Below are 22,397 nucleotides of genomic sequence, written 5' to 3'. Positions count from 1 at the left end.
CGATTTTAGCTAAATAGTGCACAAAAGTCCCTTTATATCATTCGATTTGCACAAAATTTTGCATAGCGTACTAAATAAAGTCTAGAATGATGTGTGGTAAGTTTCGTAAAAATGAGTTCAAATTTAGATATAGCTGCCATATATATTTTCGTCCGATTTTTGTAAATGGTGCACCAAATTCCTTATATATCCTTCGATTTGCACAAAATTTTGCATATCGTACTAAATGAAGTCTAGAGTGATGTGTGGTAAGTTTCGGAAAAATGATTACAGATTTAGATATAGCTGTCATATATATTTTCGACCGATTTTAGGTAAATGGATAGCCTCTCGAAAAATATTCTTTAAAAAATCCACGCCTTGTGATAGCCTCTCGAAAAATATTCTTTAAAAAATCCACGCCTTGTGATAGCCTCTCGAAAAATATTCTTTAAAAAATCCACGCCTTGTGATAGCCTCTCGAAAAATATTCTTTAAAAAATCCACGCCTTATGGGTAGCCTCTCGAAAAATATTCTTTAAAAAATCCACGCCTTGTGATAGCCTCTCGAAAAATATTGTTTAAAAAATCCACGCCTTGTGATAGCCTTTCGAAAAATATTCTTTAAAAAATTCACGCCTTATGGGTAGCCTCTCGAAAATATTCTTTAAAAAATCCACGCCTTATGGGTAGCCTCTCGAAAAATATTCTTTAAAAAATCCACGCCTTATGGGTAGCCTCTCGAAAAATATTCTTTAAAAAATCCACGCCTTATGGGTAGCCTCTCGAAAAATATTCTTTAAAAAAATCCACGCCTTAGGTTGGCCTCTCGAAAAATATTCTTTAAAAAATCCACGCCTTATGGGTAGCCTCTCGAAAAATATTCTTTAAAAAATCCACGCCTTGTGATAGCCTCTCGAAAAATATTCTTTAAAAAATCCACGCCTTGTGATAGCCTCTCGAAAAATATTCTTTAAAAAATCCACGCCTTGTGATAGCCTCTCGAAAAATATTCTTTAAAAAATCCACGCCTTGTGATAGCCTCTCGAAAATATTCTTTAAAAAATCCACGCCTTGTGATAGCCTCTCGAAAATATTCTTTAAAAAATCCACGCCTTATGGGTAGCCTCTCGAAAATATTCTTTAAAAAATCCACGCCTTATGGGTAGCCTCTCGAAAAATATTCTTTAAAAAATCCACGCCTTATGGGTAGCCTCTCGAAAAATATTCTTTAAAAAATCCACGCCTTATGGGTAGCCTCTCGAAAATATTCTTTAAAAAATCCACGCCTTATGGGTAGCCTCTCGAAAAATATTCTTTAAAAAATCCACGCCTTATGGGTAGCCTCTCGAAAAATATTCTTTAAAAAATCGACGCCTTGTGATAGCCTCTCGAAAAATATTCTTCAAAAAATCCACGCCTTATGGGTAGCCTCTCTCGAAAATTAATTTTATAACGGTAAATATAGAGAAAAACGCGGTTTCATGGATTTTCCATTTGAAACTTAAATAACTTATTTACTTTATAACGGATTTATACTATTCTTTTTTTTTCTATCGAAGAGTACAATTTTTCCTTTCAAACAAGATATATATTTGGTAAATCGGTTGAGGATTGGCTGAGTTACAGCGGTTGAAATGTGAAAAAATACGCATAAAGTGACAAAATTTATTTTTCTTCGGACTGTACGATGAAATTATGATATCAAGCCATATAAGTTTTATTATATTACGGGGAAGAAAATTAAATTAGCTTTCGAAAATGATAAAAATCAAAAAAATCGGTTAAAAAATGAATGACTTATACACATTTTTGTATTGATTCTATGCATATTCTCTAAAGGAAATATGGGTCTATCTCGTTTCCCTTTGCCTGTTGCAAACATAACGGTTTGTAACAGGAAACGATACAGACCCATATTTCCTTTAGAGAATATGCATAGAATCAATACAAAAATGTGTATAAGTCATTCATTTTTTAACCGATTTTTTTGATTTTTATCATTTTCGAAAGCTAATTTAATTTTCTTCCCCGTAATATAATAAAACTTATATGGCTTGATATCATAATTTCATCGTACAGTCCGAAGAAAAATAAATTTTTTCACATTTCAACCGCTGTAACTCAGCCAATCCTCAACCGATTTACCAAATATATATCTTGTTTGAAAGGAAAAATTGTACTCTTCGATAGAAAAAAAGAATAGTATAAATCCGTTATAAAGTAAATAAGTTATTTAAGTTTCAAATGGAAAATCCATGAAACCGCGTTTTTCTCTATATTTACCGTTATAAAATTAATTTTCGAAGTGACCCAGAAAAACCAAAGGTATTTTCGTGGTCCAAGGACTTCAACTAAACAGAATTGGTACAATAGAACCCCTGAAAAAAATTTTTTTGTTATTTTGTAGCACAGTGTTATTGTTGTCTGCAAAACATATCCAAAACCTAACTTAGTTAGTTCGATATGCCCACGAGACTAATTGAAAGTGAACAGAAACACACAGCCACTCATACTCACACAGATGCCTATTAACAATCCGTTAATAAAAATTAACATTTCAATTTTCATTTTTTGTTGATATATTTGAGGAAGCGAATGGCTAACACTAGTCATTCATTATGTTTGCTCGAATTGCTGGGTATGTTTGAATGTGTGTGTGTGGAACTTCGAATTCGACATGTGTTTGAAAGTCGGTTTATGGTTTTTGCAATTAAAATTGTTTTAATGTTTATATCATAAACATATTGACCTAATTTGCAAATGTCGGTTAATTGATATGCAAAAATTGCTTAGAGGTGTAATTATTAAAATTATTTTGTTTTTATAGGGGATTGAAGGACATTTGTAGCTGCACGACCTTCTATAGGAAGATCTTTTATAGGTCTTCTGTTGCTGGAAGATCTATTATAGGTCTTCTGTAGCTGGAAGACCTATTATAGGTCGTCTGTAATTGGAGACACTCTGCAAACCGCCAAAAGATAGAAGACATTCTGCAGGTCTTCTGCAAATCTTCGATAGTTAGGAAGATCTTTTTCAGGTGTTTTGTAAATATCATTGTTTACAAAGGAATCAATAAATAACAAGTTGTCTTTCTACTTAGTGACTTGTTTGTACAGTTAATTATTGTACTGTATTGTTAATATTTATAATATTAACTTATTATCAACAGTTTTCATTGCATATCTTAAGGCTGTGGAAATGTGTCAGATTATGGTTGCCAAGTGGCTTGGAAATGTTTACATGGGAAAACAAAACAACGAAAGGGTTTTGCTAACATTGTTGATAATAGCTTATGTTCCTCAATGGGTTAATGTGAAGGATTCTAGTTTGAAGTATTGTAAGACTATTTAATATGCGTTTCGAATTGAACGGATAATCTAAAAACTATATATATAAATATAAATAATTTAATAAATAGCTTATTCTCACTGTTATTGTTCAAAATTCATAGCATACTTTTAGGATTCTACTACTTAATTTGAATTAAGCTTACAAAACCCGAACTTAATGGGTATTCAAACAAAAAAGTCATTGCCAAGCTGTTGAGTTTCATATATTTGACACCAGGTGTTGAGCATAGAGCAATATCGATATTTATTGTAATTTATTTCAATCATTATACCTGAAATATGATTGGTGTTATGTGTTCGGCTATGTGATATTGCGCATAATTCTAAAAGTGGGTAGTAAATTTAAATCAAGGACTATTAACAAGGTCATCCAGGCTGTTTCTCAAGTTAGCTGTCAAAATCCATTATTGTGAATTGACTTCAAATTATGGAACAATTGTATCGAACTTAATCTTTCAAAAAAGTATAATTTAATTTAATTTCTTTTTTTTTCAGGTAAGTCGTTTAAATATTATTTAATTTTGGGAAGGGTAAGTTTTTTTTTTAATTTATCATTCATAATCTCTATTATACTAATGTTTTCTTGAATAATATAATAATTTTTTTCTTGAGACCGAAGAGTTAAAAATTACTAATTTTTTAAAAAACATGTCGTTTTTTGGCCCATAAACTTTTCAAATATTTCAAAAATTTCAGTAGTTCTGTTGGATACTTGAAAAACTATTTTTTACGTCCGAGCCTGGTTATTACATCTTCGCCGAGATAGTGCAGATTGGCTAAAATAATTTTTAAAAATACAAAACTGACTTATACTGAAAAAAAAAAATAATTTTTTTCAGGTATAGGTCCCATACATCTTTTCGTCCGATTTTTAGTAAATGGTGCACCAAAGAGTCAAATTTTGACCGATGGGCACAAAATTTTGCGCAACGTACTGAAGTTTGGATAGCATAACGTGTGCCAAGTTTTATTGAAATCGGTTCAGACTTAGATATAGCTCCCATATATATTTTCATCCGATTTTAAGCAAATGGTGCTCCAAAGAATCAAATTTTGCTCAACGTGCTGAAGTTAAGATAGTCTAACGTGTGCCAAGTTTTATTGAAATCGGTTCAGCTCCCATATATATTTTCGTCCGATTTTTAGTAAATGGCGAACCAAAGGGTCTAATTTTGGTCGATTGACATGAAATTTTGCACAATCTACTGAAGTTTGGATAGCCTAACGTGTGCAAGTTTTATTGAAATCGGTTCAGATTTAGATATAGCTAACACATATATTTTCGGCGCAAAAAACATGTGTATACCATGGACGCAATTGTAGTTGTGTGGATTAATTGTCCATTGCTACAACAAAAATCTGCTTTGAAAAAAGGACTGCTTCTAGAAAGAAGACAAATGTCGAACTTTGACGAATTTGAATTTAATTCGCATATGCAAGTTTCGCATCAGGGCGGAATAAATACAAGCTATCAACATACGACATTTGTAAAGCCACATAGCCCAATATGCCCGATGGGCCGCATAATGAGCATAATGGTGGGTACGTAGGTTTTTCTCCTGAATTTCCTTTTCATTGCAAAACTTAGATCATTAAGCTCGACTCGAAAGAGTATAAATACTCTCTTAAAAATTGCCTTCAAATGATCACTGCCCTTACAGGCAGGCGATTTTAGTAAATGGTGAACCAAAGAGTCAAATTTAGGTAATGTTGCACAACCTACTGAAGTTACGATAGTCTAACGTGTTCCAAATTTTATTCTAATCGGTGCAGATTAAGACATAGTTCCTATATATAGTTTCGTTCGATTTTAATAAAATGGTGCTCTAAAGAGCCAAATGTAAGTCGATTGACACGAAATTTAGGATAGCATAACATGCCAAGAAATCGGTTCAGATTTACATATAGCTCCCATAAATATGTTCTTCCGATTTTGAGTCAATGGTGCACCAAAGAGCCAAATTTAGGCCGATTGTCACGAATTTTTGCATAACGTACTAAAGTTAGTATAGCCTAGCATGTGTCAAGTTTTATTGAAATCGGTTTAAATTTAGACAAATGGTGCATCCAAGTGTTAAAGTATGTCCGATTGACACAACATTATGCGCAACGTATCAAAATGGGTATGCATTAACGTGTGGTAAGTTTGGATGAAATTCTTTCCAATTTAAATATAACTCCCAGTGACCCGATATTTCTAATTTTTAGTGGAGGCATTTGGTAATTAATAAGAACCAATTACCAAATTTCAGCGAATTCGCTTGAATAGCGCGCTCAAGAACCCCAAAATATCGAAAATGGGGGTTATGCCTAAACGTGGACAGATATAGCTCATCTTCGAACATGACCTGCCTACAGACAAAAGACAACTCTATGCTAAATTTTGGCGATCTATCTCAATTCGTTTAGAGGCTAGAATGACTACAACAGGCAAATGGACATGTTTAAATCGTCATAGAATTTTGCACTGATCAAGAATATATGTACTTTAAATGGTCGGAAAATGATTATTTCGATGAGTTATAAATGGAACAACAAACTAAATATACTCTCCATACTATGGTGAAGGGAATAAAATGGAACAAATATACCAGGTTATTAATCGTAGGCACAAGTCGGTTCACATATAGATACAGATCACATATTTACTTTAGTCCAATTTAATGTCAATGATCCTTAAAAAATGCGAAGTATGTTAGGATACATCTCTTGAATATAGCCAAAGTGGTCATATAGTCGACCCCTTCCGATTTTTCTACTTTCCTTACTGGTTTTTAATTTCACGTCCATATTACCTTTTGAAAATATGTTTTTAAAGACCTACTGCTGTTCATTGTGGGGTAAGTACCAGAATGTGTGGACCAATGGGTCTCATATTCGGACTTGATCTAGGCTTGATAGAGATAATATATTGTGCAATGTCAGATTACCCGTTCGCATAATTTAACAAAATTAATTTTCAGCCAAATTTAGATCATTTTGACCATCCCCGCTTAAAACATAGTCTGAGGGTAACCCCGGCTAACACTTTTTTAATGGTGTTATTATACTTTTATTTATATGTCGAGGTCTTCCCCACGATTTCCATAATAAGTCATTTCTTTTTCCCGAACAAACAAAAAAAAAAAAAAAACATAACATAACATGTTCCTGCCTCTGGAAGGAAGGTCCATGTTTTGGGTAGAAGCAATATTGCTACATACAGCTACAGAACAAATATTACAAATAAACTTAACCTAGTAGTCCGAATGCATTTTTTTTGTCGGAATAGAAGGTAGATACACTGTGGTACAAGGGTATTATGTCTTTGTGTATATGTTTGTAACAGGCAAAAGGAAACGAGACAGACACATGGTTCCTTTTGAGAATATGCATAGAATCACTTTCTAAGTCGATTTACGCATGTCCGTCCGTCCGTCTGTCCGTCTATTGCTGTTAAATTGTAAACAAAGTACAGCTCGCATTTATAATCAGATTTTGATGAAATTTGTCACAGCTCATTTGATTGGCCTATTGAAATTGGGAAAAATCAGTTCAGATTTAGATATATCTCCCATATATACATTTTCGTCCGATTTCATGTAAATGGTGCACCAAAGTCCCTATATATCTTTCGATTTGTACGAAATTTGACATAACGTACTGAATTGAGCCTAGAATGGTGTTTGTCAAATTTCGTGAAAATCAGTTCAGATTTAGATATAGCTCCCATATATATATTTTCGTCCGATTTCATGTAAATGGAGCACCAAAATGTCTATATATCTTTCGATTTGCACGAAATTTGGCACAGTGTACTGAATTAGGTATTGAATGGTGAGTGCCAATTTTCCTGAAAATCGGTTCAGATTTACATATAGATCCCATATATATTTCAGTCTGATTTAATGTAAATGGTGTACCAAAGTCTCTATATATCATTCGATTTGCACGAAATTTGGTATAGCGTACTGAATTGATGCTGGAATGATGTGTGCTGAGTTTCGTGAAAATCGGTTCAGATCTAGATATGTATATTTTCGTCCGATTTAATATAAATAATGGACCAAAGTACTTATGTTGCATAGCGTACTGAATTTAATCATGGTGTGTGCCAAGTTTCGTGAAAATCGGTTGAGATTTAGATATAGCTCCTTTATATTATAGATTGATTTTATGTAATTGACGCACCAAGGAACCAATATATGGCTGAAAGGAACAAAACGTACTGAAATTGGTATGACCTAACTTGTCACAAGTTTCGTTGAAATCGGTTCATATTTGGATATAGCTTCCATACATATTTTCGTCCGATTTAAAGTAAGTTGTGCATAAAAATCCTCATGTTTGTCAGATTGACAAAAAAAAAAAAAAAAAAAAATTGAAATTTTTAGAAGTACATACAGAGCTCAACGGATGTCCTAGTGATATTAGTTTGAAATCGATTTAAAAACTTTTGTCCCATTGTAACAAACGAATGACATGTTTATGGATAGATCTAGGTCGATTCACATTTAGTTAAATGCCACATATTTTATTTCATCCAATTTCATGATAATAGTCCTGTTTATTATACCCATAATGGTGAAGGGTATCATATAGTCGGCCCTGTCCGACTTTATTACTTTTCTTACAGGTTTTTGGAATGAAATTATGGCCCCAATATAATATAATAGACCCAGACTTTCTTGTGAAAAATGACAACATTTGTATTTTGGAGCATATATAATTATTACTGAAGGACATAGACCCGAGAAGTTGGTCATATATCTAAGAGGGATGGTTGACCTTTAAATTGATACCAATTTTATTGCCGTATGTGCGCGGTGTGGAAGTTATACTTAATATTTACATGGGTCTACGTATTCTGATATTGTTTAGTATTACTTCTACTCCAATGGAGGGCGGATATGTCGGTCTGATAGCTTTGAAATTTTCCATGAGGTTCCAGTTGTGGTCAAGGACAACGCCTATAATTTTCGGTGATGGTCAGATACTAGTTTTGGGATGAAGTGTCCTTATTTTTTTTTTTTTTATAAGCCCAACAGGGAATATGGTCGACCCTTGGTATGGTCGGCCCCGACCGAGTGTACTATATAATTTATTTTAACTTTATTTTTTTAAGGTAAGTTCCGAAAATAATTTAATATTTTTTTTAATAAATCCACGCCTATAGTAGCTGCTCAAAAATATTTTATAAAAAAAACCAAATTTTTATTATTTTTTATATTGTCCATTATTGGTCGGGTTTTTATTTATTTTATTTACAAAATACATTAAATATATACAAATTAAAAAAAAAATGTAGAAAGAAGTAAATAATTTTTTATTTCAAACATATTTTGTTAACTGGCCAGACAATCAAACAAATGTTGTGTTCGATTGGATGCAATTGAAATATGGGAAAAGGCAAGTTTGACCCCAGAACAAAAATTTCACAATCCATGTTGGCTGGCAGTGTTGAAAAAAAATTGTTTAAAGCGTATTTTTTTGTCATAGAAGGTCAAAGTAATTATTCCCATATTTCGAGGACACAACAAATCTTTTTTTTTTTTTTTTGGAAAATTGTTTGGAACAGTTTTTTTTCTTTTCGAATTCGTTTCATATTTTTTTTAAATAACAATTTTTTTCGTTTTTTTTTCTCTCGTTATCACACTCTAAAACTAAACAAAAAAACAAAAAATATACAAAAAATTAGATTTACAGTTAAAAATAAAAATTTTTCATAAAAAACTCGCGCTCACACTCCAGGGCCCCGTTTTTTAGATTCTAAAATGTGCGGAGCCCTTTGTGCTTCCATTACAAATATGAAATCTTTGTTGTTGTTGTGGTTGCTGCTTTTCTATGCCTCACGAGTAGAAATTGTCTATTTTTTGTGGAGATAACCGCCATGTCCGTGACCATAGCCGCCACCATAACCATGGCCGTAACCACCGCCATAACCATGACCTCCAATGGCAATACCACCCGCAACGTGACTTTCCAAGTGAACGGGCACGGGTACGGGCACCTTGTAGGGCACTTGTCTTTCCACGGTCACGGGTACATTGTGTTCAATGTGCACGGGGACGGGACGTTCAACGGGTACCTTCACGGGATAGGGTACTTGACGTTCAACGGGATAAGGAACTTCCTTGACGACTGGATAAGGTTGGGGTACGCCAACCTTAACGGGCACGGCTACGGGACGGTCAACAGGTACTGGCACTGGATTGTCAACGGGAACTTGGACATTAACCTGCACCCTTTTCTCAACTGGGTATGGTACTGGTTTCTCCACTGGCACTGGATATGGTTTCTCAACATGGACGGGGTATGGGCGATCCACAGCTACCTTATATGGAACTTGGACTATCTTCTCCACTGGATAGGGTTGGGGTACATGGACGGGTACCTTAACGGGAACTTGTACAATCTTCTCAACAGGGTAGGGTTGAGGTACTGGTACCTTAACAGGGACCTGAACAATTTTCTCGACTGGATAAGGAGCTGGAACGGGTACCTTGACTGGGACGGGGCGATCAACATGTACTGGCACTTGGACATGGACAGTCTTTTCCACAGGGTAGGGTTGAGGAATGTGCACTGGTACTTTTACAATTTCCTTTACTGGATAGGTAACAGTCTTTTCAACGGGATAGGGTGCGGGTACTGGGACCTTCACAGGATATGTAACAGTTCTTTCCACTGGCACTGGAATACGACGTTCCACTTGATATGGAACAGCGACATTACGTACCACAGTGTTGACCTGGACATTTGTGGGGATGGCACCACCACCCAAACCAGTACCACCGAAACCACCACCATAAACTGCACCACCACCACCATAGGCCAGAGCAGCTCCTCCATACAGACCACCACCATGACCGCCCAATACAAGGCCACCACCAGAATGTCCATAACCAACAGGGGCGTAACCGTGGCCCACACCATGAAGAATACCACGTTTCTCTTGTTTCTTTTCGACTGTGCTTACCGAAGCTTTGGCTTCAGTTGCGGCGGGTTTTGGTTCAATCGATTTTGCTTCAACAGCCTGCTTGGCATCCTCGGCACTGGCGAAGACACAAAGGGCTAGTAGCCCAAAAATAAGCTGTAACGAAAGGGAAGAGGGGAAGGGGGCGATTAGTGATTTTTGGAAATACACACACATACATATATCGAAAAATATATAAAATGGAAAATATTGTGGATCTGAAAGACTCAAGAGTTCATTCACAAGTGGCTTGGATTTTGTTAAATATTTTTATGGGCGTTAAAGAGGCCTGGATCTGTAAAAGTAGTGGACTTTTTTAGAATATTTATCAAGAGGCTTATATTTTTTTTTTTAAATATTTTTTAAGGGTCTAAAAGAGACGTGGGCTATTTGAAGCTTGGATCTTTTAAAGAATAGTTTAAGGGTTCTAAAAAAGGATTTTATAACAATAATTTTCAAGGGTCTAAAGAGACGAAGCTTTTTATTGAATATTTTTTCAAGTGCTATCTGATGCTTGGATCTTGTAAATAATATATTTTGGAGGCTGCCAAAAAGCGTAGAATTTTTTAAAGGATATTTTTTCTCAGGCCTCTTTAGTCTTAATAAAATATTAAAAAAGTGTAGGATCTACGAAGCTTTGAGCCTTTAAAAAATCCGCTCCTTTTTACATTTTTATTTTAAATATTCCAAGGCATGGATTTTTAAAAATATATTTGTTTAGATTTCAAAACGAGGATTTTATAAAAAAATATTTGTCAAAATGTTCCAATGCTTGGATTTTTATAACCTTCACCACACTGTGGTACAGGGTATTATGTCTTTGTGCATATGTTTGTAATAGGCAAAAAGAATCGAGATAGACCCATGGTCCCTTTTGAGAATATGCATAGAATCATTTTCTGAGTCGATTTATGCATGTCTGTCCGTCCGCCTGTCCGTCCTTCTGTTGATGTTAAATTGTAAATAAAGTACAGGTCGCATTTATAATCCGATTTGGATGAAATTTGGCACAGCCCATTTATTCGACCCAAGGACGAACTCTATTGAAATTGGGAAAAATTGGTTCAGATTTCGATATAGCTCCCATATATATTTTCGTCTGATTTAAGATAAATGGTGTACCAAAGTCCCCATATATCGTCCGATTTGCACGAAATTTGGCATAGCGTAATGAATTATATCTAGACTGATGTGTGTTAAGTTTCCTGAATATAGGTCCAGATTTCGATATAGCTCCCATATATATATTTTCGTCCGATTTAATGTAAATGGTGTACCAAAGTCCCTATATATATGTTGATTTGCTCGAAATTTGGCACAACGTAACGTCCGATTTAAGCTAAATGGTGTACCAAAGACCCTATATATCTTTCGAGATGCACGAAATTGGGCACATCGTAATGAATTAGGCCTAGAATGATGTGTGTTAAGTTTCCTGAAAATCGGTTCAGATATATTTTCGTCGATTTAATGTAAATGGTGTACCAAAGTTCCTCTTTGCACGAAATTTAGCATAGCGCAATGAATTTGGTCTAGAATGATGTGTGCTAAGTTTCGTGAAAATCGGTTCAGATTTATATATAGCTCCCATATATATTTTCGTCCGATTTTATGTAAATGGTGTACCAAAGTCACTATATATCTTTCGATTTGCACGAAATTTGGCACAGCGTAATGAATTATGTCAAGAATGATGTGTGTTAAGTTTCCTGAATATAGGTCCAGATTTCGATATAGCTCCCATATATATTTTCGTCCGATTTAGGGTAAATGGTGTACCAAAGTCCCTATATATCATTCGATTTGCACGAAATTTGGCATAGCGTGCTGAATTGAGTCCAGAATGATGAGTGGTGAGTTTCGGGGAAATCGGTTCAGATTTCGATATGTCATATATATTTTCGTCCGATTTTAGGTAAATGGTGCACCAAAGTCCCTGTATAAGTCCTAAAGTCCTTCGATTTGCACGAAATTTCACATCGCGTACTGAATTAAGTCTTTGGTGATGTGTGTTAAGTTTCGTGAAAATCGGTTCAGCTTTAGAAATAGCTGCCATATATATATATATATATATATAAGGCAGCAAATCGTCCGATTTAATGTAAATGGTGTACCAAAGTCCCTATACATATTCCGATTTGCACGAAATTTGGCATAGCGTACTGAATTAAGCCTAGAATGATGTGTGCTAAGTTTCATAAAAATCGGCTCAGAGTTAGATATAGCTCCCATATATATCGTCATCCGATTTAAGGTAAATGATGTTCCAAAGTCCCTATATATCCTTCGATTTGCACGAAATTTGGTATAGCTTACTGAATTAGGTCTATAACGATGTTTGTTAAGTTTCGTGAAAATCGGTCCAGATTTAGATATAGCTTCCATATATATTTTCATCCGATTTAATGTTTAAGGTAAATGGTGCACAAAAGTCCCTTTATATCTTTCGATTTGCAGGAAATTTGGCAAAGCGTATGGAATTAAGTGTATAATGATGTGTGTTAAGGCTCTTGAAAATCGGTTCAGATTTAGATATAGCTCCCATGTATAGTTTCGTCCGATTTTATGTAAAGTGTGCACTAAAGTCCCTATATATCCTTCGATTGGCACGAAATTTGGCATAGCGTACTGTATTAAGCCTAGAACAATATGTGTTAAATTTCGTGAAAATCGGTTCAGATTATATTTTTCTGGATATAGCTCCTATATATATTTTCGTCCGATTTAAAGTAAATGGTGCAATAAAGTCCTTATATATCTTTCGATATGTGTTAAGTGTCCTGAGAATCGGCTCAGATTTAGATATATTTTCGCATTGCACGGAGTACTGAATTAAGTTTAGAATGATGTGTTTTAAGTGTCCTGAGAATCGGTTCAAATTTAGATTTAGATATATTTTGGTCCGATTTGATGTAAATGGTGTACCAAAGTACCTAAAATCACTAAATTAAGTCTAAGTTAGGTCTAGAACGATGTGCGTTAATTATTTTGAAAATTGGTTCATAGCAGCTATTTAAATTCCTTCGGTTTCATCTCAATGTTCCGAAGGAGCAATTCATTGATATCAATTTCATTGACATGAAATTATTAGGGTACATATGTAGAATATACCCAAAATGGTAAAGGGTATCATATAGTCGACCCAGTCTGATTTTACTACTTTCCTTACTGGTTTAATACTTTCAAAATGGGTGAATTTTTAATTTTTTAGATCCTTCCAAGGATTGGATTTTAAATAATATTTGTTAAGGACCTCTACAAGGTGTGAATTTTTAATAGGAATATTTTTTGAAGGCCAAGGAGTGTATTTTAATATTTTTAAGTGCCTCTATAAGGATACGATTTAAATGAATATATTTTTTATGCGTGGGATTCCACAAACGATTTTAGGTCGTCTTTATCGGCTACAGTGGGTGTAAATTGGCATTCGGGGTTCTTGAAGGATGGAGAACATTTTTGTAGAATATTGTCGACGTATGAGTATGTTTTCACATAGCCCAAATATAAATAAGGACTTCGTCAGATTTTTGTTATTTTAAAGGTTTTAGAGGAATATTTATCCACTAAAAAATTTGACTCACATCATTTTCGGTGAATTGAAGTCTCTATCCCTGTTTTCCCAACAAGTGTATGACTGTAAGTCCGCATTTAATTTTCTAAGATAATAAGAAGCCAACTAGAAGTCAATTTACTGTGACATAGACTTCTTATAAAGGTCTCGTTGGAATTTTAAATCCAAACTACATGGTAATGGGTATACAAATGTTCGGTCAGGCCTTAAAAAATTCTTCTAAGGCGTTAAAAAAAATTAAGAAAATTTATAAATAGTTTGTGTTAAATATTTGTTCTTCTCTTTCCAGCCGTCTTTCTCTCTCACTCTGACACTTTATTTATATTTTTCCACCAAAAAACTTGTCATTATACCTCCCATTTTCTCATTACCCAGAATTACGGAATTTACTTGAAACCACCTTGTCATTCGGGTCAACAACATACCTTGGCCTAAATTGTCGACCCAAAATTGTATTCAAACATTTAACAAAGTATTAGCTACAGCAACAACAAACATTCATTACATAATTTATTGTTGTTGTTTTATACATGGCAGCATAAAATTGGAGCAATTTCCTTAAAGTAAACGACCTTAAAGAGAAACGTGCCACAACCAAAAACAGAAAGCAATCCGACTCCACTAAACAAGAAATGCTTCCGTTGTAGCTACCAGCAATACCTCGGATTCTATAAAAGGCAATCAAATAGCTGGAAGTGTAATTTTTTAAAAATAGCATATAAGTGTGTCACATATATGGCACGTACCACATGGCCATAAGTGTTTTGAATTATTTTAGGTTAATAACCAAAAATATAATTAAATTGTTGCCATTAAATATTATATAATATGTTGTTGGGAGGAGATTCTAATTTTGGTTGAGTTATAACACACTGTGGGCAAATATTTTGTTTGGGGTTTTCTTTGTTTTTGTTCCGTTTCTATTTTGGTTTGTATTCAATTTTTTATTTTGTTTTGGCCACAATTGTTTTACCGGCTTTTGACCACAATATGGCGCTTGAATTGCATTGGCGCAGCTAATGCGAAATGATTGACGACTGGCGGGCTGGCTTTGGTGGTGGTGCTGCTGCTGGTGGCTTTAAGCCAAGTTCATTGCAATTTTTTTTGTCTGCATGTGTGTGGTTTTCATTTCGATTATGTTTCCTTTGGATGATTGAATTATTGACTAACTAATGTAACAATTCATTTCACTCTTTTTCAATCCCCATTTTATGATTTAACAATTGCGATGTAAGCCAAACATAATATTTGTTTAATATGGTTTTGGCTTCAATTGCCCAAACTTGGCAATGCTTTGTTGACATTAAATGAAGTGTTAAATAATATATAAAGAAAATTGTTTGGAAGGAAAAAACCTTGAATATTAAAAATGACATAAGACAGCAGTTGTTGCACCCTTGACATGTAGGCAAAGGGTGTATATCGTTTGTCTGGCTATTGAAATTACATAAAATATTCTTATATGGAAAAATTTCAGTAACAACGAAAATCATTTTGGAAAATGTGAAACAAAACCCTATGGATGGGGTTTTATAAACTATCTAAAAAATATATTCTCTGAAATTTTTATTTATTTGAATTTTGCCTGTTAAGGCGACGATCATTTGAATGAGCTTTTAAAGTCAGTTTTTATTCAAATCTTTGTATATGTTATTTTATTATACCAAGATTCAGTAAATCCTCTCGCATAAGAAGTAATGTGTCACTACTTTCTAATTTTTTTCTATATTTTTTAAGGTGTGGTGGTTTCCAATTATTTCAAGAAGATTTTTGTAGGTCCCCAATAGGTGTGGCTTTTTTATTCAAAGCATATTTTTGGCGGTCTCCATTTTTTAAAATAATAGTTTTGGAGGTCCCTATTAGGTGTAGTTTTTTTATTGGAAATATTTTTTCAAGTATCGCCAATGGTGTGTATCTTATAAAATATATAAAAAACTAAAAAAAATATTTTCCCCATTTTTTATTCATAAATGTATGATATTTAATTTCATTATAATAAATAGCGTCCAAGATTCAATAAATCCTGTAGCATAAAAAGTAATGTGTCACTAATTGCTAATTTTTAGATATTTTTGAGGAATATTTTTTGCGAGGAAAATTTTTTTCCAATAAATGTCGAAGTTTTAAAGCATATTTTTGACGGTCTCCCCAAAAGGCGCTATATTTTTAATATTCTTGTAAGTGTCACCAATTGTGTGGATTTTATAAAATTCATAAAAATTTAAATAAAAAATATGTTCGCATTTTTACAGAAATTATAACAAATAATTTTATAAGAAGTGCCTCATTTTCGATATTTTCTAAGGGAATATTTTTGATGGTTTCTAATTTTGTAAATAATATTTTTGGAGGTCCTCAATAGGCGTATTTTTTTCTATTGAAAATATATTTTCAAGTATCCCCAGTTGTGTGGATGTTTTTAATTACAAGTAATTTCATTATATAAAAGATTCAATAAAGTCTGTAGCATGCCAGAAGGGGATTTTTAATAAAAAAATAGCAAATGTGGCACTTCTCCTCACATTGTAATTTTTTTTGATTTTTTTTAAGTGGTCTAGAAAATAATGCTTAAAAATCCTTTTCTGATTATAGTCGCTCGAAAAATATTCTTCAAGAAGATGCATTTTATTAAAAGGAAACTCAAGCGAACAAATTTTTTATTTAATATGGTTATTTCAAAATAAATAGGACTTTAAGATTTTTTGGTTATATTTATGTGGCCTATGTAGAAACATGAACTAAGATTCCGGAATACCAAACTACAACCATTTAAAAATGATAAAATGTAATTACATCGATTGGAAAATACGCCAAGGGCTATACTCAAAGATAAACCGATTTTTAATGAACCATTTTATGGGGTCCTTATTAAAATGTGTACCGATATTGAACCTAAAATATATTGTTAATTTTTTTCTTTACTTAAAAATATATATATATTTTTAAATATCATTAGGACATTTAATTGGTTTCATAATGTCAAATTTTTTGACTAATTTTAATTTAAATTTTACCAACGTCTTACGTTTTTAATGAACACATTTATATAATTTCTAGATATAGAATCTAACATAAATATTTAGGCATATTCAATATTATTTTTCAAAGTTTTTCTGAATTTAATTTAAATTTCAATCAATAATTTAGCGTTTTATTTTGTGTAATTATTTAGAGTTTTTTTCTATTAATAAATATTTAACCAAATACCATCAGGTTTGTTTCTTAAGTCTTTTGTTTTTCAAGAAGAACATAGATTGATAGCTCTTTTGAGGAGAATATTATAACGGTTTGCCAAATTATCGCCACTTCAATGAGACAATTCAATTAAAACCTCAATAATGCCGGAAATAGGGCGAAGCATTCTATGGGGGCTATATCAAAACACCGACTGTTATCGAAAATAGTCGAAAAATATTTTTTTCGCTCTCCAATAATTGCTGGATTGCTAAATTGCAAAGGATATGTCACATAAAACATACTAAAAATGGGGCGGTACCCTTATGGAAGCTATCCGGAATATTGGGGCAATAATGATAACCTTTAGTTGGAAAATTGTCTACTCAATGAAAAAAAAAAATAAATTAATTAAAAAATTACATTGGTTCATAGACGTGCCCAAACTCCACAAAATAACGAACCGAACCAAATTGAAAACGAAATTGCTGAATATTGGGGGGTATCATAGGCCAATATTAATAATTTTAGTAGAGATTTTCTACTGAATATGAATCCAAAAATATAATATTACAGCCAATTTGGACAAAAAAAGTGCCCAAACTCCCAAAATACTGAAGATTGGGATGTAGCGTAGTATGTGGGCTACCCTAAAATGTTGAACAATATTGATAATTTTTTGAAGGATCATTGACAGGTTAGGGGAGAACCGTTCGTATAAGATTTTAAATACTGAATATTGGAAGGTACCGTTATATGTGGGATGTACTAAAACGTGGACCGATATATCCCAATTTTATCGTAGGAGTAATAACAATGTATGTGCAAACGTTCTATCTTAAATATTCGAGTTATATCCTGAATTCAACAGGCTATTCTGATCATATATATATATATATATATGGGGTGAGTATCCTTATACATAATACTTAACAAGGGGTGCAGGGATATCTTTGAACACGGGGTTCCTTTGAACATTTTTATGTGGGAATCTTGTTTTTTTAGCAGAGTAAACAACTTTTTCTACCTTTTTCAATCGTGGACCGAGTTCTAGAGTTCAAAATTATTACCCGAACATTTCGAAATTTTACACTGAGAAAAGTATCTGCCCAAAGATAAAGCATTGCTATTTTCATTATAATCGGTCAATCTTTAACGAGTCAAATGTACTCAGATATATGTGTGACAACTTGGAAATTTGTATTTAATGACGTATGCATATGTTTACTCCTGAAGACCGGAGCGATTAACCTTTAAATTATTTTATGTACTCAGATGTGGGAGTTATACTTTAATATTTATAGGGGTTTACCTATATTAATATTCTTAGTATTACCAATATCACACTAGAGGGCATAAATGTCGCTGTCGGTTATGGTCAAAGACAACGCCTATGGTTTTCGGTGGTGATCCCATGTTATGAGCGAAAGAAATGGACCGAAAACTTTATTTTTCTCTTTTTTTTTGTAGTCCCTCTAGAGGCCTCAATTATATGCCGAGCATCACAAATTTCCCATGGTGAAGGCAATATAAATAACTAATTTGGAATGACTGTCGTGATATTTAGCGGGTCTAATGAACCCAAACTGGTTTTCATAAATTTAATTTTAATCTTATGGATTAATTTTTTACTCCAGGAAAACAAGGTTCGGAAAAGATGCCGCAGGGAAGCTGTTGAGCTCTAATCGGTCAAGGGGTTGCAAATATCGTGCTAGGAATATGGATCCCCAGAAAGTTATAATTTGTTGGTATTTGTGTAGGGTATCATATGGTCGACACCGTCTGACTATACAGCTCCGCTCACTGGTTCAACATATGTTAATATTTTGACACAGCCTCATTTAGGAAAGATCCGCCTATTTATTGGTGTTTTGAAGGTTTTAGAAGCATTTTCCAAATGAACCGCCACATTTGTCAGTCTTTATCAAGTAGAAAATTGCCTTTCAATGGTCCTGATTGGCATTTTAATATGCCAACAGGCTGTTTTATTTAAATGAAAAGTTTTGAGTAATTTTTTGTTTTGAGTCTTAAGAATATGCAATACTTTTCTTTTGGTTCCTTTGACAGAAATTGAAGTATAGGAAAAAATAATTTTTAAAAAAGTGGAAGACTCGAAAATCGAGATAGACCTATGGTTCCTTCAGCAAAGTTGCTTAGAAATGTCCATAGAATCATTCTAGGGACTGGATTTAATCAAATTTGTCGGCCCCATACAAATTGGCCCGCCCTAACATACATAATTTTGTTCTAATTTAATGTCTATCTAATATCTTAAATGTGTGACATATTTAAAAATAATCGTCTTTTCTGAATACTTTCAAAGATTTTTTTTATTCATATTTTTTATATTTTTCTTGTAAAAACAATTTTGTAATCCATTTTTATTCTTGACAAATCCACATTTTTTTAAATTTCTTTTTGCCTATTTAGGTCTGGTCTGATACTATATTCCCATTTTTTTTTTCTCTGAAAATCCATGGCAATTTATTTCTGATATTTAAAAAAACGTTTGCCTTTAATCGTTGTTGTTATAAAAAATGAAATTTTAAAATATTATGTGATTCATTTGAATATTATATTTCGAATATATTTAAAATAATTCAAAGAATATGCCAAAAAAAAATAAAATAATATAAGAATTGCAATACCCCTCAATATTTGAATTTTTTTTTAATTTATTTATTTTTTAATTTATTTACTTATTGATTTGTTGGAGTGTTTCAATTCAAATTTTGTAAGAATTCATTTTTCAAAAAATACGCCAAATAATAACGTGGAAGACAATAAGAAATACACACCAGTATTGAGGAATTCTATTTACAATATTCTCCAAATAATTATTTTGTTTAAATATTTTAAAAAAATCAAAGAATATTACAAATAACTTCATTCAAATGATTGTCACTAATTTTTGAGGATTTTGTTTAAGAAACTTTTGAAAGAAAAAATTGAATTTTTAGAATATTGGAATTCTAAATAGAAAAACAAACTATATTTAAAAAAAAAATATATTCACACGCTGGCTTGATTTATAGCAAATTGCAATTTTATATATTTAGTGGTTTGTGATGTCACATAATATTCCCACTGGTTTTGGATCACTTTATTTCTAATTCCCATATCTGATTTCGCCTTCAATGATTTTATTTCTCACATAAATCCCATTAATTAAGCTTTTAATCCACAGCTCTTTAATAAATAATTTATTTTATTATTTATCAGCTTGTCCTTTTATTTAAAACGTTATTTGTTCTATTGATTTTTCTGCGATGTTTATCCACAGATCATGTTTGTTGCTTAAGTCTTTTGTTTAGCACTCAATATTAATTGTAAATAATGTTCTTCACACAGATATTAATTAATATATATTTTTTTATATTCCATATAAATGTTCATAAATTGTTTATATTTTTGTTATTAATTTTTAATAATATTTTTTTTTTGTAATTCATACCATAGATTTCATTTTGGTTCTATTTAATTATTTTTAATGGAAAAAGATTAAAAAAACACCGCACACACACTCTCACTCGCAAGGACTTTTTGTAGCCTCTAGTGAATTAAAAAATAAAGAAATAACGAAAAAGTTATGTTAAGGGTTACTATTTGGATGAACCCACAACAGTAAACTGAATAATTTTGTCCAGTACGCTGGAGCTTTATATACCACTGCTCAAAAAACGCTTGATAGAAAATCTCAGGCATCTCTGCAGTATTTGTTTTTTTTCTTTTTCAAAATGTTTTTGCAGAATTGCCACTGAGATGGGGAGGCAGGGAGGGGAGGAGAGCGAGACGCATAAATATACACACAATTATAACGCTCTAGACCATATTTCTGTGAGCAGAATTGAGGTGGTGGCTTTTTGTTTTTGTGTCGCCAATATAGATTTGAAACGAACCAATCTTTTTTTTCGTTTGTTCACTATTGAGAGTTTTATTCATAACAATAAAAACAACAACAGAGTTTATATTGACAGCAGCAGCCTTAAAAAGAGCATTTTGGCTTAAAACATGTTTTAAGCTAATATTTTTCTTAGCCAACAGAAAAAAAAGCTTTTTTGGTTTTGGTCTCTGACTTAAAGAAAATTTCTTGCTGCTGCTCTCTTTTTGAATAAATTTTCATAATGAAAACGAGAGTGAAATAAATTTGAAAAAAGCTTTTCGTATACGTATACAAGAGAGTGGTACACGGATAGTGTCGGTGTATATATGTGAGCTATGTTTACACACACAGGGTGTGTGTAGTGGTTGTTGGGGGGTTTTTGTGATCGGCCAACCAGACGTATAATGAATGTGACTTTTTAAGGAACTCATGGTGTAAGCGCAACATATCAGCTTGTGATTTTTCAAATTGTATGATATTCAAAATAGTTTGGAGTTGGATTTCAAAACGAACACTTAAGTCGAAAAAATATTGGAATATTAAAAAATAATAATTTTTTTTAAATCTCATGCGAGGCCTGGATTTTTTAAAATAATTTTTTCAAAGACCTATATAAGGCTTGGATTATTAAAATAATTTTTTCAAACGGCAACAAAAAAGGCGTGGAATTTCTAAAATTATTTTTTCAAACAACTACAAAAAAGGCGTGGAATTTCTAAAATAATTTTTTCAATGACGACCTATAGAGGGTGTGGATTTTTTAAAAGACTCATACAAGGCGTGGATTTGTGAAATATTAGTTTTTGAGGACCTACACAAGGAGTGGTTTTTCTAAATATTTTTTGAATACATTCATAAATCGTGGATTTAAAAAAAATTGAGGATCTATACAAGACGTGGATTTTAAAAATACTTTTTTTAAAATACCTAAAAGAAGCGTGGATTTTTCAAAATAATTTTTTCAAAGACCTATATTAGGCGTGGATTTTTTAAAATAATTTTTTCAAAGACCTAAAAGAAGCGTGGATTTTTTAAAATAATTTTTTCAAAGACCTATATTAGGCGTGGATTTTTTAAAATATTTTCTTTCAAAGACTTATATTAGGCGTGGATTTTGTAAAATAATTTTTTCAAAGACCTATATTAGGCGTGGATTTTTTAAAATAATTTTTTCAAAGACCTATATTAGGCGTGGATTTTTTAAAGAAATTTTTTAAGGGACCTATATTAGGCGTGGATTTTTTAAAGAAATTTTTTAAGGGACCTATATTAGGCGTGGATTTTTTAAAGAAATTTTTTAAGGGACCTATATTAGGCGTGGATTTTTTAAAATAATTTTTTCAAAGACCTATATTAGGCGTGGATTTTTTAAAATAATTTTTTCAAAGACCTATATTAGGCGTGGATTTTTTAAAATAATTTTTTCAAAGACCTATATTAGGCGTGGATTTTTTAAAATAATTTTTTCAAAGACCTATATTA

The 22,397-nt window shown here is 32.5% G+C and overlaps 1 protein-coding gene across 1 annotated transcript; it reads right to left on the bottom strand.

The window, feature by feature from the left end:
* Positions 1-9,177: 9,177 nt before the first annotated feature.
* Positions 9,178-20,577, bottom strand: LOC133322455 (uncharacterized). Its single transcript, XM_061531451.1, has 2 exons — positions 20,487-20,577; positions 9,178-10,404 (listed from the first exon to the last, which is right to left on the bottom strand). Exons 1-2 carry the CDS (start codon positions 20,496-20,498, stop codon positions 9,178-9,180), a joined length of 1,239 nt encoding a protein of 412 aa, XP_061387435.1. The 5' UTR covers positions 20,499-20,577.
* Positions 20,578-22,397: the final 1,820 nt, after the last annotated feature.

Source organism: Musca vetustissima, unplaced genomic scaffold (genome assembly GCF_032173495.1).
Source record: "Musca vetustissima isolate MV318-11 ecotype Yass unplaced genomic scaffold, APGP_CSIRO_Mvet_v1 utg128854, whole genome shotgun sequence".
NCBI classification, from domain to species: Eukaryota; Metazoa; Arthropoda; class Insecta; order Diptera; family Muscidae; genus Musca; species Musca vetustissima.
The sequence above is the reverse complement of the archived record's forward strand: the minus strand, read 5'-3'. Positions and strand labels throughout refer to the sequence as shown.